This window comes from Molothrus ater, chromosome 11 (assembly GCF_012460135.2).
Source record: "Molothrus ater isolate BHLD 08-10-18 breed brown headed cowbird chromosome 11, BPBGC_Mater_1.1, whole genome shotgun sequence".
Lineage (NCBI taxonomy): Eukaryota > Metazoa > Chordata > Aves > Passeriformes > Icteridae > Molothrus > Molothrus ater.
This window is the reverse complement of record NC_050488.2, coordinates 2,005,842-2,022,863: the sequence shown is the minus strand read 5'-3', so window position 1 is coordinate 2,022,863 and position 17,022 is coordinate 2,005,842. Positions and strand designations below refer to the sequence as shown.

Here is a 17,022-nt window from a genome sequence, read left to right as displayed (position 1 = left end):
ATCTCCTTCCATCAGTGTAAAGGGGAGAAGCTGGGATTACAGGAGTTTCTCCAGAACTCAGTGGTGCCCTGTATGCTCTGTACAGAAATGGAGACTAACAGATACCACAGCACATCTCACACAGCCTGTGCTCAACTCTTCTGTCTGGAGAAGGATGAGTTCTGGGGTGAGGAAATAAATCCTGTTTCCAACGTTGGCAGAAACAGGCTGCACACTGACAAGTTTCAGCAAAGTGTTTCTGTGAGTAAAACAGATCAGTGCATATTCCAAACAGCACAGGTGGGTTTACTTTGTGTAAAGATTGCTTGAATTTGTCTAATTCAGACCACCTGGCACTCAGCAGGTCTTAACTAAAACCTCTCCTCCTTGCATTGTGTTGGTTTTTATGCCAAGCTCAGAATTCAGTACTGGGATCATGCTAAACATTCCTTACGGTTTAACACCCAGCAGGTGAGTTCTTTATTTATTGATCTGTTCCTGAAGCAGAAGCAGCACCTGGTGTACAGGTAAGAATCTCAGAATCTGATTTTCAATAGGATTTGGGATTGGTGTCTTGTTTTATGGAATTGTATCTGGGAAAATGCTTTTTGCTAGTTTAACAGCTAACTTCCTGCCCATAAATGTGAAGAAAAAATATTCAGTGAACTTAAACTGTAAAAAATACAGGAAGTTTTTTTTTGCAGGTGCAAACTACATAGTGAAAGGTCAGTTCACCACAGCCAATGAAAAATGGTTGTAGTGTGTGTAGATCTCTTGTATCCAAACTATTTCACAGTTTTGGAGAATTCTGGGGAGAGTTCCCAGAAATGGGAAATCATTTCTGGGAACTACATGCACTTATAACAAGCTATTACAAGTTGGGGGTTTTGCTCACACAGATTTAGAAACTCCAGCTTAATGTGTAGAAGATGAGAAAATGCAGGTCAGTCCCTTCAGGAGCAGGAGATGTTCCTCACGACACCTGCACTGTTTCCCTCTCTCACTGGTCCCCTCCAGCACACCCTGCCAGGGCAGTCACAGTAAAAATGATCCTTAGAGAGACTTAAGTGACAAATCCAGCTGCAGCAGCACTCTGAGGAGCCAGCTCTAGAGCCTGGCCATTGCACTGACAACTCCTCCTTTGGCACCCGAGGCTGTCACTGAAGCAGCAGACAATGCAAACCAAGAAATTCAATATTTGGCTCCTGTGGATCACCAACTCCCATCTGCTGACGCTCAAATTAAAGAGCCAAGCAAAGAGCAAGGGGTGTTGCTTTGTTTAATTAACAGCACTTCAATCAAGTCCAGGATCTAAACATTCCCCTGGGGAGGTACAGCATTGTTCACACTTAACTGCAAGCACTGGGAGGGTTATCTGCACTTCTCCAACACTGAGCATTTGGGGTTTCATTCTTCATCTTCCAGACAGCTCTGCTGGAGAGTTTGCTAAGTGGAACAACTGGGAGTGCATGCATTGCTGGAGTGATGGACATTTGGAGGGTAAGAGGAAGTGAGTTCAGCACCATTTGTTTAATTAAGAGTACATTAGGTCATATCTTGCTAAAAGCAGACCATACATCACTGTAGGATAGAATACAGAATTTGTTAAAATCGATTTTGTTTCTGATCATATACCACAAGGTACATTCATAAAATAACAACGAAAGGTATTAATTGCCAGATGTGTACTTTAATTAAACCTTTTTTAATGATACTCAGTACAATGTATCCACTACTTTGCTAAAATTCACAACAAAAGCAGGTTTCATGTTTAAAAATACTTCTCATAATAAATTCATAAATAGATGAAGGTAAAGTATAAAAAATTACTGTAGTATGCAAGCTTGCTCCCTTGTCTCCTCATATTCCAAATCATTTAGTCAGTATTGAGATAAGAAAGTTTAAAAGCAAAACAGTTACTGATGATTAGAAATGTACAGCCTGCATCTCTCGAAGAAACCTTGAAAAGCAACAGATTTGTCCTAGAAAATGCAGAACCATTTTAACACTGTTATCACCCAAACCCCTCAAATAATTTTGGAATGCAGTGAATGAATTCAATATGAATTAGAGATTTTTTCCTTCCCCCCCAGAGGTGTGTGTGAGCCAGACTGGCTGGGATGCTCCCTGCTCTGCACCTGTGGGGTTTTTACCTGGCAGATCTCAGCGAGTGAGGCACAGGAGAGGGAAAATCTGCCCATCAGAAATCTGAAACAGAAATCTTTAAAAACAGTTACAAAGAACTAAATTCACCTTCTGCTCAGTACCAGCCTGGATCTGTTTTCTGTCTGGCAGGCAGGACAGGGTCTGGTGTCCCCCAGTGGCTTCCCCTGTTTTGGGAATGGTTTTTGTGTCTCACATCATTCCAACACAACTCTGTGGGGAATCCCTGACACTGCACCACCAAACCCTATCAGCAAAGTTATTCTCCTCATCAATATTATCACTCTCCTAAGAAAGCATTTATTTTGTCAAGTATCAAACTACTTTTCACACTTTATCTATTTTAATATCATTTATAAAGGGAAAAATCTTACTTATGCACAGCATTGAACTAGGAAATGAACATGAAAAATGCAGAATAATCAAGATGCTCTGCCTTTCACATTAATGATTTTTTTTTCTCTGATAATTATTTTCCTTTAGTGCAAAACCACTTCCCCACAAGTTTTGTGCTTTATTTGCAAAGGTACCGAGATGCTTTTGAAGACATTGGGAGGCATCTGCCTGCAGCTTTCTGTCTGTGTCAATTCAGCTCCTGGCTCACTTTTAAAAACTGTCTTCAAGTTTTCAGGACAAGTTTGCATGCCATGTCCAAAGGACATGCTCCCAAACCCTTGTTTTCACATATGACAGCCCAGGCACCCAAAAGGAGCAGAAATTCCACTTCTGGTGAAGTTCTTGGAAATCTATCAGCATTAGCTAACAGAAGAGCTATTAGTGGTTTTAGCTGGGCTTAATTTGGATTTTTTCCCCCTGAAAACCTGCTTGCCAGTATAGTGAGAGTAAGAAAATCATCAGGACTTCTCCTCTGCTCTTCAGTATTCTCATTTTTCTCAAATTTTGTTTTGCAAAGCAAACACTAGCAGATTTCTGGGCTGACATTTGGTTTTATATTGATGTAATTATAAATATTTGTACAAGTTCCATCCATGATGATGGACTGGATGAGAAACTGGAGATAAAATGAGCTTAAAATCAATACAAAGGGTAACAAAGGCTCCTGGGAACCACATTCTGCTGATGATTTCATTTCAGTATCTGCCTCTGCATTCCACTCCCAAGTGCTACAAGGCAGAGATCAATGTCCCCTCCTGTGCTTTTGTAATATTTTTGCACACTTTGGTACTGCCAAAAAGAAATGATAAATGCTAATGCAAATTCATGATCAGCCAAGGGGATCTGCTCAAAAGCAATTACTGCACCATAGCCTTGTTAATGTTCAACTGGCAGTAAACAGATTTCCTGGCAAATGTTTATGCTGTGAACCCTGAACAAGCACTACTGAATTATTCACTTGATGTCCATCAGTGCCCATTTATACCCTGAGAGGTGAAACTCAGCTTTTTACCCATAAATCTCAGGTTTATTGCTCCTCACTCTCTCCACCCAGGTAGCATTTTGGTTTCAATAGGATTAATGGAGTTAAACCAACCTAATTCCTAAAGCCTGAATTCCATAGCTGGGTGAGGGTCCCAGGTTTGATAAAACCTTCAGCAGAGCAGTGAAAAGCTCCACATTTTCTGTGTATTTCTGGTCAAGGAGCTCCCAGCCTAGTGGGCAGTGAACAAAGGAAGGGTTTGGTAATCAAAAGAAACTTTCACTACTGACAGCCCAAGCACCACCAGCTGCTAATCTAAAAAATAAACCAGGTCTTTGGGTTTCTTCTGAAAAAAAAAAAAAATTAAAAATAAACCAAGTCTTCTATTTCTTTTGTTCAGTTAGGAGGGCATGCAAACTTGTACTCCACTTGTTACAAGAGAGAAGAGCCAAGAGTTAAAACACAAATCTGATTTAAAGCCATGGTTTTAGTTTTCTGCAGGAAACTGCAAACTAATTGGAATTGGTGCCTTCATTTAAAGTACAGCAAACAAACCTCTGCTGCTGTATTGCACATTTTCTGACTGAACCAGACTGACCTGCAGACAGAGCCTCACCCTTCAAGCCTAGTTTAAGAGAAAAATCCAGGCAAATTGTAATGAAAAGTGTAGTGCCTGGTCTAATTCTACTTATTCACTAAACAAACCTCAAAAAGAAGAAAATGGATCAATAATTCCTCAGTTCTTCATCTACTGTAAAATCACAATCACTCACTGGCTGCACTGGAAGCGGGGTTTATGTTCATTTTGCTTCTTGTTCCAGTTTTAAGATGAGTTAAGCTATGTAAACTATGGATTTCAGTCTGAGAAATAGCAATACTGTTCTCAAATGCAAATGGGTTTTTCTCAGCAGTGAATAATTTGGCACTGATGCTGCAGGAAGTGGGGCTGAGCTCATCTGGGGCTCCCTGCTCCAGCAGAACTGCAGGACCACGCCCTACAGGTACAAACTGCAACGGGTCATGACAGAAAATCAAATGTCTGCAAACATTCTGTGCCTGAAGGGCCCCAGCAGCAGGAAAAGCAGCCACCAGCACTCAGTTATAAACTGGACTGACTTCACAGTTTCTCCTGAGAGCAGAACATAGGGAATACACCAACAGCTCCAGGGTTTGGAAAATTCCCATTTTCATTCCCATTGCCAATTTCAAATTCCCAACTGCCTAACTGGGCATTTACTGCCTACTATCTTTGGAAGCAGGAATATCCTGAAAACCATCCAAAACCACTACCAAGTACTGCAGCTCAGCCTGCCCTTCTGCAGAAAATACCAGAATTGTGAAAACTATACTAGTTGAAAAATTTAAGGCCTTTTCATTCTCACAGCTATAAAATTTAAAAACTAACGCCCTAAATAGAAGCAAACAGGCTACAAAGCACACATTACTCCTCAGTTATCTACCTCACAGTTTAAAAAACCAGAAAGAGCAGAGATTGGTTCAATATTTGCTACAGGAAGATGAATAGGATTAAAATTGGTATCCATTAGCCCTTTCCTAAATCTTCCTAAATTTCATGACTCTGGATATGTTGGATGACTGAACTGGTGCAGCTCTCATAGCAAAATAATTAAAAGTCTCCTTTTTGACCTGGATTTTTCAAAGAGACAAGGCATTCCCTTCAAATGGGGCTTCTTGATAATGACTCCTTCCAATTACCAGGATTGCAAAATTCCCTTGCCACACCTGAACACCTCTGCTTTACCTGCAGAATTTAAAATATTGCTGCTCCTGCTCTCTTTGCAAATCCACCTCTGTAAGGTGCCTGAGAGTGTCCCTGCAGAGGAATCCATCAGTACCTCAGCTACATCTACAAGGGATCTACAGAGCTGCAGCTGAAAGAGCTGCATTATGAAATCTCTTTTACTTTGTGTAGACTTCTGATCCACTATGAAATATTTTTCCTTCTGAGTGTTCTAAAGAAATGAAAAGCAACTGGTAACTTGTGATAGGGAGAGGGGAACATTTGGGTACAAAGCTGGGAGGGAATCACTCAAAAGACACTGGTCTCTCACAGCCAAGCAGCTGCACTCATGCAGTTCTCAGCTATTCTGAGGTCTTCTTTCCCACTATATGCCCATGCAGGATTTAAAGAGATGGTTTAAAAAACAAAACCAATAAAAAATTCAAATCCACTTATGCCACCGATGCACTCTGGTAATGTAACACCAAATGCCTGACACAAATGTGTTTGACCATCAGGCACATGGCAGGAGATCCTGGCTACAGCCAGCTCAAGCTTTCTCCAGCTCCTGTTTCCAGGGGTGCAGGGCTTGAGCTGTGGAATGAAATGGTGAGACCCGAGGGCAAAATCTCAGAGATGCTTCCACCTGGAAAGAGGAGCTACCACTGTGCAAACAACAGGCAAATGAAATGCATCTTCCCTCTCCTCAAGGCTGCTTTAAATCACCACCCTGGCCCAGGGACAGTGCTCAGGCTGGTTTTGCTTTCTGTTAAAACTTCAAATGGTAACAAAACCTGAGAGGAGCTCCCCCACCTGGGCCTGCTCCAACAGCAACTAGCAATCCCTATACCCTAGGACAGGTGACTGCTATTTGGTCCTGTAATCAAAATCTTGGCTCTTCTGGCCCTTGAAATACCATTATCACTGACACTGCCTGGTCACTGCTGGAGCGCTGGGCATTTGAAGAGATCCTGTCAAGACTGCCTGCTCCAAAAGTGACCTCCTTTGCCACCAGTGCCATGCTAAATGCTCAGACCTTTGGGTTTGCATCAGTCTCTTCCCCAACCAAATGTGTTCCCACCTCAAAACACCAAGTTCAAAGGAGTTTCCTCCATTTTTGTAACTCGTATGAAGGTTACAGAAAATAAAAGCGTGGGGACAAATGTTGAGTAGGTTTTTCAGAGGGTTTGACTTTTAGGACCACCTCTCCAAAGTCCCTTTTTAAAAATAAGACACTAAAGCAAACAGGATTGTGTCTAACTTCTACAAAATTGCTGGTTTCACAGGAGGAGGAGGAGGAGGAGGAGAATATGGCTACCATGCTACTCAGCATTAGGGTGAAGCACCATCTAAACTCCAGTAAAGTTAGGGATATCAGCTAGCTCTTATCAGCAACCACACCCCCAGCCTTCCACAACGTCTTTGCTGTCAAGCTTGATGCTGTCAGTGTTCTTCTCACTGAACATGGGCCCTCCATGCCTCATCATCAGCTCTGTGGCCATCTTCACAAAGGCCTCCTCCACGTTGCTGGAGTCCTTTGCTGAGGTCTCTATGGCACAGATGATGTTGTCATAGTGTTCAGCCAGGCTCTGAGCTTCTTCCAGCTGAACCTCTCTAAGGTCACTTAGGTCAGACTTGTTTCCTGGAAGGAAAGGGAACAACACAGGGATTTGTATCTGCTTGTTTGTGTCACAGGAAGGGCTTGGCAGGAGGGTCTTGGGTTGCCCAAGGAAGCTGAAGAATTTCCATTCTGCAGATTTTCAAAATGTGACTGAAAAGGCCCTGACCAGCCTGACTGGCTTTGCTGTGAGCAGGAGCCTGGACTGGATAACCTCCCCAGCCCTTTCCAACCTGTATTTCTGTGCTACCCATAAAGAACAGGAAAAGTAACTGAAGAGTGGTGCCTGTAGACCCTAACAGAAGGGAACAGGCTAGAAATTGAAGTTAAAACCATTGTGCGAAAACAGCAGCTGTCTGCTGATTCCCAGGGACATCCAGAATGGTACTGCTCTTGTGTTAGCAGCTCTGCAGGCCCTAAGAGCCACATCTGAGTCCAAAACTCAGCCCAAAACATTTGGGCTGGAAAGCAGAACTTCTAGCACAGAACTGACAAACTCTGATTGCCCCAAAGTCCTTTCAAAATTCCCTGTCTGCTCAAGTGGGTGTGTGCTCCAACTCACCAAAACACATGGGAAGGGAAGGGAAGGGAAGGGAAGGGAAGGGAAGGGAAGGGAAGGGAAGGGAAGGGAAGGGAAGGGAAGGGAAGGGAAGGGAAGGGAAGGGAAGGGAAGGGAAGGGAAGGGAAGGGAAGGGAAGGGAAGGGAAGGGAAGGGAACTCCACAGGAGCTGTGCTTCAGAACTGGGAAATCCTGGGCATCTCAGTTCTCCATTAAATGAGATGCAAAGGGCTCAAAGCTGTCTACTCCTTAACAGAAGTCAACCAAAACACCTCTGCTCCAGTGAATCAGCTCCTCTGGTGAAATTTCCAGCTGGTTTATTGCACACACCTTAACTCCACGCAGAACCCAAACCTGAGGCCACACTGCAGAAGCAGTGGCATTCCCAACTCACCGATGAGCAGCTGCACGATGTTGGAGCCAGCGTACTTCCTGACATCCTCGATCCAGCGAGGGATGGACAGGAAGGAGCCCCTCTTGCTGATGTCGTAGGCCAGGATGGCCCCGTTGGCGCTGCGGTAATAACTCTGCGTGATGGTCCGGAAGCGCTCCTGGCCCGCCGTGTCCCAGATCTGCAGCTGGGGGACACAGCAGGGTCACACACAGGGACACAGTGACACACGGGGACACATAGTGACACACAGGGAGAGACAGGGACAACCTGAAGCTCTCCTGGCCCACTGTGTCCCAGATCTGCAGCTGAGGAGACACAGCAGGGTCAGACATGACATACAGGGACACACAGGGACACACACAGAGCACACAGGGACACACAGGTACACAGAGTGACACCCTGAACTACTCCTGGCCCACTGTGTCCCAGATCTGCAGCTGAGGAGACACAGCAGGGTCACACACAACACACAGGGACAGACAGGGACACACAGGGACACCCTGAACCTCTCCTGGCCCGCCGTGTCCCAGATCTGCAGCTGGGGGACACAGCAGGTCAGACACAGCACATAGGGACACACAGGGTCACACACAGCACACAGGGACACACAGGGACACACAGAGCACACAGGGACACAGCAGGGTCACACACAGGGACACATGTCACTGTCATATTTTATGAAAAATCCCTTTGCCAGGATTTTTCTCCTGAGAAGCTGAGAAGGCTCAGAAAAGAAATGTGAATAATAATTATCTGATTGTTTGGAACGTGGTTTGGAGGTTGCTCACCAACAGGTGCATCTCTGATTGGTTCCATGGGAATTGTTTTTAATTAATGACCAATCCCAGCCCAGCTGTCAGGACTCTGGTCAGTCATGGGTTTTTTATTATCATTCTTTGCCAGCCTTCTGATGTCTCCTTTCTCTTTCTTTAGTGTAGTTTTAGTAGGTATTTTTCATATAATACAATACAATATAATATAATAATATATATAATATATCAGCTTTCTAAGAAATATGGAGTCAGATTCATCTCTCACCTTGTCCTGGGGACCCTCACAACACCACAATATTTGATAACCACACACACAGGGACACACAGGGACACATGGGGAACTCAGGACAACTGACCACTGTGATTAAGCAGAAGCCATTTACTGTTTGCATTATGCACTAACCCTGCTGCACACACTGATCACACATTTCCCATCAGTGCCTTTGCCTGTCCATGTGTTCTGCATGCACCTCTCAGAAGATGGGATTGGTCACAGCCCAGGTGGCTCACAGCTCTCTGCTCTTTCTTGTGGTCTTGGAATTCAGTTTCTTAGCTGCTTCTTTATTATTTTAGCACAGTCTATGTCCTAGTAACCTTGATGAATTCCAGAGGGCCCTGAGAAAATTCTGGTAAGAACAGCTACAAGGGGGATGGCTGGTGCACACTGCAGTCTGAGTGGTTCAGATTCACTGCTACAGTGACACACAGTGACACACAGTGACACACAGCAGCTGCTCTCCTGCCAGAGGGAGAGGACTTGATCCAAGAGCCTTGATCCAAATCTCCTGTCTAAGCAATGCATTCTAGCCCTGTGTGTATCTAGCCTGTTGTACATGATCTAAGGATGAGAACATATGCTTGAGAACTTTGATACAGACATATATAAAATAACTACATATATATATATAATAACTACATATATATATGCATATATATAACTATATATATATATAGTTATATATATATATACATATATATAATCTATGCTGAGAACTTGTCTGCTCAGAGTTTGCACCTGCATCAGTTGGCACCCTGGTTTCCTGCCAGCAAGCTCCTCCTGTGGCAGATTTTGGAACTCTCTGGTGTGCCCAGCCCCAGCCCTTTGTCACCCTTGGCAGCAGAACAGGGTGCCAGCCTCAGCCAAGGTCACCTGCTGTGTCACTGACACTGCAGGTGGGTTTTGGCCACCACACCATCTGTGGCTCTGCCAGCTGTGCAGGGCAGGAACAAAGGGAGCAGGATGTGGTCACATAATCTGAGAGCACTGAGGCTGCTTTAGAAGGAAATATCAGACAATGAAAAGAATACAGATAAAAGAGTGTGTAAACGAAATGCCAGGAAGCCTGGGTCTCAATGAAGCCAGTGAAGGATCTGTCAGTCTCATCACCTGTCCTTTTCTGGGTGGTAAAACACACATTACAAGTGGGCAGGAAGAAGAAATGCTTGGTTAAATATTTTTGCCTAATTCCAGCAGTATAAGAACTCTGAGTTTGGTATCAGAGTTGGAGTTCCCAGTACGAGATGTTCCAGAGGAAGAAACCAAATAATTCAGAGTGGACAAACACATGCTGCTCGTAGGGAAGTTCTTCATAAATCCTGTTGGTTTATAGGTTGTCTGATGTCCTGGAACATGATGGCTTATATTCCAGGATCTTCTAATCTAAAGTAACTGTGGATGTCCTCATCCTCAGTATAAATCTCTAATCCTTTCTGAATCTTCCAAAGCTCTTGGCTTCAATATAAAGTCACACTGAAATGAAAGAGCTTCCTGCTATGAATTTATGTTCTGCTGCACTTTCAATTCTCTATCCCCAACTGATAAATGGGAGGCCACTGCTTGTCTTTTTGTGCCATTCCTTGTATTCTGCATCTCCACTGAATCAGGACATCAGCAAATACTACTGGGGTTTTGAATCCTCCCATAGCATGGACCTTTTATTTATGGTTTCCCCTCTCTCTGAACCTCCTTATTCTGAAGTGTTGTCAGCAACTTCAACACAATGTGCCAGTGCTATTTTACACCAAATAATATGGAAGCATTTTTCCTTTTATTTCTTTGCACAGTAGTGTTTTCTTAGCATCTTCTGACTGTGCTGCATTTTTGAGCAGTAAATTTCCCTTTGGAAGAAGCTGTGCTGATAAGATCTCATTTCCTGTGCTAAGCAAGCACTCAGATCCAGCTGATATATGTACAGCTGAGAGGGAATCAATCCCAGCAAAAAGGAATTCTCAGAGCCGGGGAAGGACTGTAATGGACTCAGAAAACCACGAAGCAATGGTTATTAATGAAACAGATAATGGCTCAGAGCAGTCAGCAGCAATTAGCAGGGACCAGGAAACTGGGAGCAGGTTTAGGTGATCTCTGCACTCAGGTCTCCCACAGCCCTTTGTGTTTGTTAAATCTCAGCACCTGATTAGATCAAGTGCTAGAAAGGGCTAATGATGATTACCCAACTCTTGGGAGGGATTCTGTGCACACAAATTGGAAACACTTGAATTAAGAAATGAAATTGTTTTGGCTTACACTTTTCCTGTGGTGTAAATAAAAGTGCAGAGTGACTGAGCTAAGAACAACCCTCTCTCCAGTCTGGAAGCTTGAAAACCTTGTCTGGGCACATCGTTTGTAATTTGAATAATGTCTTCTAGCATTTAGAATACACACTATAGACACAGCAAGGAGGTATTATGAACCAGCTCACTTAATGTAAAGCAAGTTGTATTTCTAAAGGAAAAATACAGCTACTTTGTGTGACAGCATCTTTAGAAAATTCTAAGAAAAAATATTTTCATGTAACATTAATCAGTCTGATACATGGTTAAAAATATAATTTAAGTAATTACAAAAATACCAGTTCTGATCCTAAGTAAACACTATTTTCTCCAGCATGTCTACAAAGATAAATTTCACAGAATTCTACTGAAAAAGAACCATGACAACTATTAAAAAATACCAATCACAACTATAACTTTAACCAGATCGTGCACAGTAAAAGTTTTATATAGTACTTCTGTTAAAGGATATTTACAAGCACATAACTCTTGATAAAAAATAAGACTCTCTTTGAAAACTCTTTGGATGAAAAAAAAAAGTAGTCATAGTATTTCTCATTCCTAAGTCCCTCAGTTTAAGTTAAAAGTTAAATACCAGAAGAACTGTACTAGCCACAGGTTACTAAAAAAGATATGCTCATGTATTCTTTTGTATTGTACAAGTGTATGATATATGTTGTAAATGACATAATTATTATTAATTTTGAATATGATTCATTAAAATAAATATTTCTTTTAATAAATTTAACGAATAAATTTTATTATTTTAAAAATAAATAATTAATACTACTAATAAATAATGTTTAATTATTACTTAATAATAACACTTAATATTTAATTACTTATTTCCTTGATTTAAGTGCTTCAGCTTTGTCAATAACATGATGGCAGCCACGTCTGTCACTCAGTAACCTTTTAAAGCTGTTCCTGATTTTGTAATTACTTTGGCAACTCCTTTGGTGTAAGAAAGAGAGAAGCTGGGATTGCTGGAGAATTGTGCTGAATTCATTAGAACACCTGTGAAATCAGAGATTGGTGGCAGGGGGACCACTGCTAGGAACAGAAGAGAACAGGGAATAAATAAATACTCCTTGTTCAGAAGGAATATGGCAGAATAAAGGAGCCACCTTTGTCATTGTTTCACTAATTGTTTCACCACCGAATACTCAATTACTCACAAATGTTAATTGTTTCACTACTGGATGCTCATTTACTCACTAAAGCTGGTTATTTTGATCTCCTCTCAGCTTGGAACCTTTTGGACAGTCACACTCCTCAAGGTGGCACATAAAGGACAGTGAGAGACCCCAGAAAAATCTGGGACAAGGAGTGCTTCAGCTGGAGGTAAGAGGAAAACAGAAGGTGGAAACATTCATGGAGGTTCCCTGGGAGATCATTCTGGGATGTCTGCTCAGGCTTACAGGCAGCAGAGGGACAGAGAAAATGCTGAAGGTGGTGAGTGGCAGGTTGGCCAAAGAGCACAGTAAATGACCATTATCAAACGGGCCAGTGTGGCTGCTCTTGCATTGATCAACATATTCTTTATCAAAGGTTAATGCTTAACAGATGGCCCCAAGACACAGTAAATAATTTCTCCCTCCCTTACTTCCTACATAATTTATTAAGTACTTTTCTGATTCTTCTAAAGTACCACAGTTCAGGTGTGCTTTTGCATAAATAATGACAGACTAAGTGCATCCTCCAGCTGACACCTTCCGTTGCAAAAATAAAAATGTCATTTTTGCAGCAAAATTCCATAAAATTTCCCAGCAGTGAAACTGGATCTAAAGACTGTGCTAAATGACTCTTAACCAACTGTGTCTGAGTCCTGTCATCTCAAAGGGCAAACAGTAACATACATTCCTGTAGGCTGGCAAATCACAACACTTGCTCCTAAAAACATTTACTGAAACAGCCTTGCAACTTAATCCAGGCAGTTTCTGCCAAAAGCAACATCTCTGTGGCAGTGTATTTCAATTTAAAGTGATATCCATAGGGCAGGCAGGATAAACTGCCCCATTCAAATGTTTCCCTGCACAATTTTCAGAGAATGAGGAATCCCTCTTTTTTGGGAATGTAGTATTCCCATTTGCTGCAGGTTCTGAGTGTGAAAGGAGTTGACAGAGAGCTACATTTTCCTCTGGATATCAAAGAATATTGCTTCCAACAGCTCTGCTTTTATCTGTGCAGCAAAGTCATTAAATTCCCAGTCAGGAGACGGGACCCTTAACAAGACACAATTCTCTATCAGTGGCAATTTGGCCAGATCATGACACAAAATATATTTTGGGCCATTCTGAAAGGGATGCAGTTCACAGCCATGAGGCCTGAATCAAAGCCAATAATCTTGATAACATATGGGCTGAAAAAAGCCTGTAAATGAAAAAGCGCAATGCTACTTCTTCACTTAAATACCTCTTCAAATAAAGAAGTTCTTGTTGTAAAAGGAATGTGTTTTCAACTGTTCTTCTCTCCTGCTACTTTCTGAAAGTTATACTGAGGGAGAAAAACTGTGGCATAGAGGAAAAACACTTTATGTAAAACACTATGACATGACAGCATAAAGTAGGCATTAAAGGCAATTAATTAGCTCACAGGAGGTAATTCATCAAAAGAAAAAGATTTTTGTTATTACTAACCATGATTTATGGACTTGGACTTAGGAATGTCCTTGCCTATCATTATGTAAAATCTTGGTTCCAGCATTTTATAAATATCTTTTCTTACAGTGACATAACAGTTATAAAACGTTTTTGTTGTGTTTGCCAGATTTTTTCTATCACTCAAAGAACAAGTAATTATTTTATCAATAGGACTTTAATCACTATGCATTAAGTGATTAACACCACTTTTGAGTGATTAACGAGAGCAACTTTTAGGCTCTACAGTCTGCACTCTAGGATTCAGAGAAATCTGCTGTTAGAGAAAGCAGTATGCCACAATTTCAAACAGCATGTACTAGAACATTTCTGTAAATGAAGACAGCCTGCAGACATTTCACAAAGCTGATCTCTTTCTATGTGAAGTTTAGTCAGCTCCAGCAGTGTGTGGAACTCCACGTGAGACACTTGAAAGAACACAGCTGCAAGGTGCAAGGAAAGCCTCAAGTTTCATAAATAATTTAAAAAAAAGTTATTTGCAGCACCTTAACCTTCAGTATTCCAACAGGCATCTTTCCCTTATCAAAAAAAAACCAAAACCAACAACCAAACAAACAAAAAACAACAAAAAAAACCCCAAAATAAACAGCACATCAAAAGAAAGTGAGACCTAAAATCCTTGGGTTCCAAATCTTTCAGAAATGTTATGTAACTGTGACGGGAACATCTGAAGTTTGAAACAGAAAGGGGCACATTTAACCTTAAATTGCTTGCTTCAATCTCAAAATAAGTGTTGGGTTGCAGTGCTTCCCTTAGCCAGATTAAAAATGAAGTTCAGGCCACTGGGGAGGTGGGACAAGTTTTTGTAGACACTTTGTTTTGAAGGGATTTCTAGAGATGAGCCTGTAAAACATTGCAAAACCAGGAATTATCTCATTCCTACACCATTTGCTAAATAGAAAACAATACTGTCTTGAGCAGCATAAACCCCTAAGGAACTCAGAGCAGCAGACAATTACCTGGCCTGCTATTGTGAGGCAAGAAGTGCAAGCAGAGTGTGTAGGGGAGCTCCAAAAAGTGCAAGGAAATGCTTCCCTATTTCCTGTTTCCAAGAGCATGCTGAGCAAAGCTAACCCAGGTTAGATGGGCTGCTCTGAAATCTCAATCCAACTGGAAAAGTCCGATTTAAACTTCACACACACCCCACATCTTAACTGACCAAACAAAAAACCCCTCCAAGCAAATGCTTTCATTTTCAGGCTGTGTCCCTGACCCAGCAGCTGACAAAAGTATCTGTAAGGTCAATCAGCAAGTGTTGGATTAATTTCCCTAAAGTAATACTTAAAATACTCTTCTTCAATATCTGCATTCCTCATTGTTTTCTAAGTGGAAGTACAGACCAGCCCAAACAAAAAGAAAGCTTCAAGACCTTGAACTTTCTGCCTTGTTTTCTGTAAAACACTGAGAAATAACTCGGGTTTTGTTACAGCCAGGCTACTAATCCTGGAATACCCAGGCGTAAGCAGTGACAATATGAAAATGCACACCTGGGAAGTCTGGCTGGTTTCCTGGGGCACTCCTGCAGTCCCTGGCGCCAGGAACAGACACATTTGTCACTCTCGGTGTGCCCGGCATTTAAACAGAGGCAGGTTTCCACCTTAAAGGAGCAGTGCGGGAGAGACACCGCCAGCTCCAACAGAAAACCTGAGTTTGCTCTTCAGCTCCTCAGGCAGACGTGACAGGGAAAGGTGTGACACTAACAAGGAAATAAACACTGCCGCAGGGTATGGCTAGGCAACTGCCAACCCCTCTCTTTTCCTTAAAAATGCCAGCCTTCATTTCTGTTTTCTGCCACTTTCTCACCTTAATACTCGCCAAAGTTAATTTACAAGAAAAAACTAACAGAGGACTTTGACACCTACTTTGGCAAACAAGGCCAAAACTTAACCACATCACTGTATTTGTGTACCACCAAAAGCTTCGCAATTCCATCATCTTCCTCCAGGCAGTGACTGAATTAAATGCTTTTAAGTCTAACTGGGGGTAAGGATAGCTGCAGAACCCCATCCTGGAGGGGCTGGTGAAGGGACTGATCCCTGTTTAAAGCATCTACTATAAACCCTACATGCTTTAAACATTTTCTCCCCACTGTTCACTTGCATTTCCTGTGCTCAGAGGGTGAGAAATCTGTGCCACTGAGAATCTGAGGACAGATCCATGGGGTACGTGTCCTGGGCTCTTCTAACCTTAACAACCCAGCTGATTTCCTCCAGCATAAGGGAAAAAAAAAAAAGGCAAAAAAAAAAAAGCAAAAAAAAAAAAAAGCAGATGTCAAATTTAGAGTTTATTGCTTCTATGAAGAAGAACCGTGAAACCGGCACTTCCTGTGACACCCTGTAAACAGTGTCTTAAGATAATAGCATGCCTAATTTAAGAACCTTCTCTCAATCTGCCAGTTGCACATCCCTTTCTGGAAACACGGCAGCCCAGCTGAGCTTTCTTCTGCCTTGTAAACACACCGGAAAGGAGCCTGAGCAGGGAGAGCTGCAGCTGGGGCTGCCGGGCTGAGCCAGGGCTTACCCGGGCTCAGGGCGGAACCGGCCCGGCCCGGCCCCGGCCCTGGGCGCGCTCGGTGCCGCCCGGGTCCCTGCGGGCAGCGGGGGATGGCGGCCCGGGGCCCGGCCCGGAGCGAGCCCCGCGGGCCCAGCGCCCTCACCTTCACCCGCTTGCCCTGGATCTCCAGGCTCTTCATGGTGAAGTCCACGCCGATGGTGCTGCCCTGGCGCTCGGAGAAGGCCCCGGTCTTGAAGCGCTGCACCAGGCAGGTCTTGCCCACGCTGGCGTCGCCGATCAGCACCAGCTTGAAGAGGAAGTCGTAGCTCTCCTCGGGGTCGGGGCCGGCGCCCAGCGCGGCCACTCCGGGCATGGCGGGGCGCGCTGCGGCCGAGGGCAGCCGGCTCTGCGCAGCGCAGCGCCCGCCGCCAGCCCCGCGCCGGGACCGCCCCGCTCCGCCCGGCCCCGCGCCGGGACCGCCCCGCTCCGCCCGGCCCCGCGCCGGGACCGCCCCGCTCCGCCCGGCCCCGCGCCGGGACCGCCCCGCTCCGCCCGGCCCCGCGCCGGGACCGCCCCGCTCCGCCCGGCCCCGCGCCGGGACCGCCCCGCTCCGCCCGGCCCCGCGCCGGGACCGCCCCGCTCCGCCCCGCTCCGCCCGGCTCCGGGACCGCGCCGGGACCGCCCCGCTCCGCCCGGATCCGCTCCGCCCGCGAC

At 43.9% G+C, this 17,022-nt stretch overlaps 1 protein-coding gene across 2 annotated transcripts; it reads right to left on the bottom strand.

Moving 5' to 3' along the window:
* Positions 1-1,240: 1,240 nt before the first annotated feature.
* On the bottom strand, positions 1,241-16,732 carry RAB43 (RAB43, member RAS oncogene family). 2 transcript variants are annotated; one of them, XM_036404705.2, is made up of 3 exons: positions 16,472-16,729; positions 7,833-8,016; positions 1,241-6,903 (listed from the first exon to the last, which is right to left on the bottom strand). In XM_036404705.2, the coding sequence occupies exons 1-3, from the start codon at positions 16,679-16,681 to the stop codon at positions 6,650-6,652; spliced, it is 648 nt and encodes a 215-aa protein (XP_036260598.1). In that variant the 5' UTR covers positions 16,682-16,729; the 3' UTR covers positions 1,241-6,649. The 2 variants fall into 2 exon arrangements, with proteins under 2 accessions (XP_036260598.1, XP_054372001.1); XM_054516026.1 differs by lacking the exons at positions 1,241-6,903; positions 7,833-8,016 and adding an exon at positions 8,034-8,370 and having other exon boundaries at positions 16,472-16,732.
* Positions 16,733-17,022: the final 290 nt, after the last annotated feature.

What these genes read in the sequence shown, in the direction of transcription:
- RAB43 (XM_036404705.2), bottom strand. Translation starts at nt 16,681, where the DNA reads ATGCCCGGAGTGGCCGCGCTGGGCGCCGGCCCCGACCCCGAGGAGAGC. An exon ending in TCCAGGGCAAGCGGGTGAAG is followed by an intron (nt 8,017 to 16,471) that starts GTGAGGGCGCTG and finishes TGTGTCCCCCAG; the next exon opens with CTGCAGATCTGGGACACGGC. An exon ending in CATCGTGCAGCTGCTCATCG is followed by an intron (nt 6,904 to 7,832) that starts GTGAGTTGGGAA and finishes CTTTCCTTCCAG; the next exon opens with GAAACAAGTCTGACCTAAGT.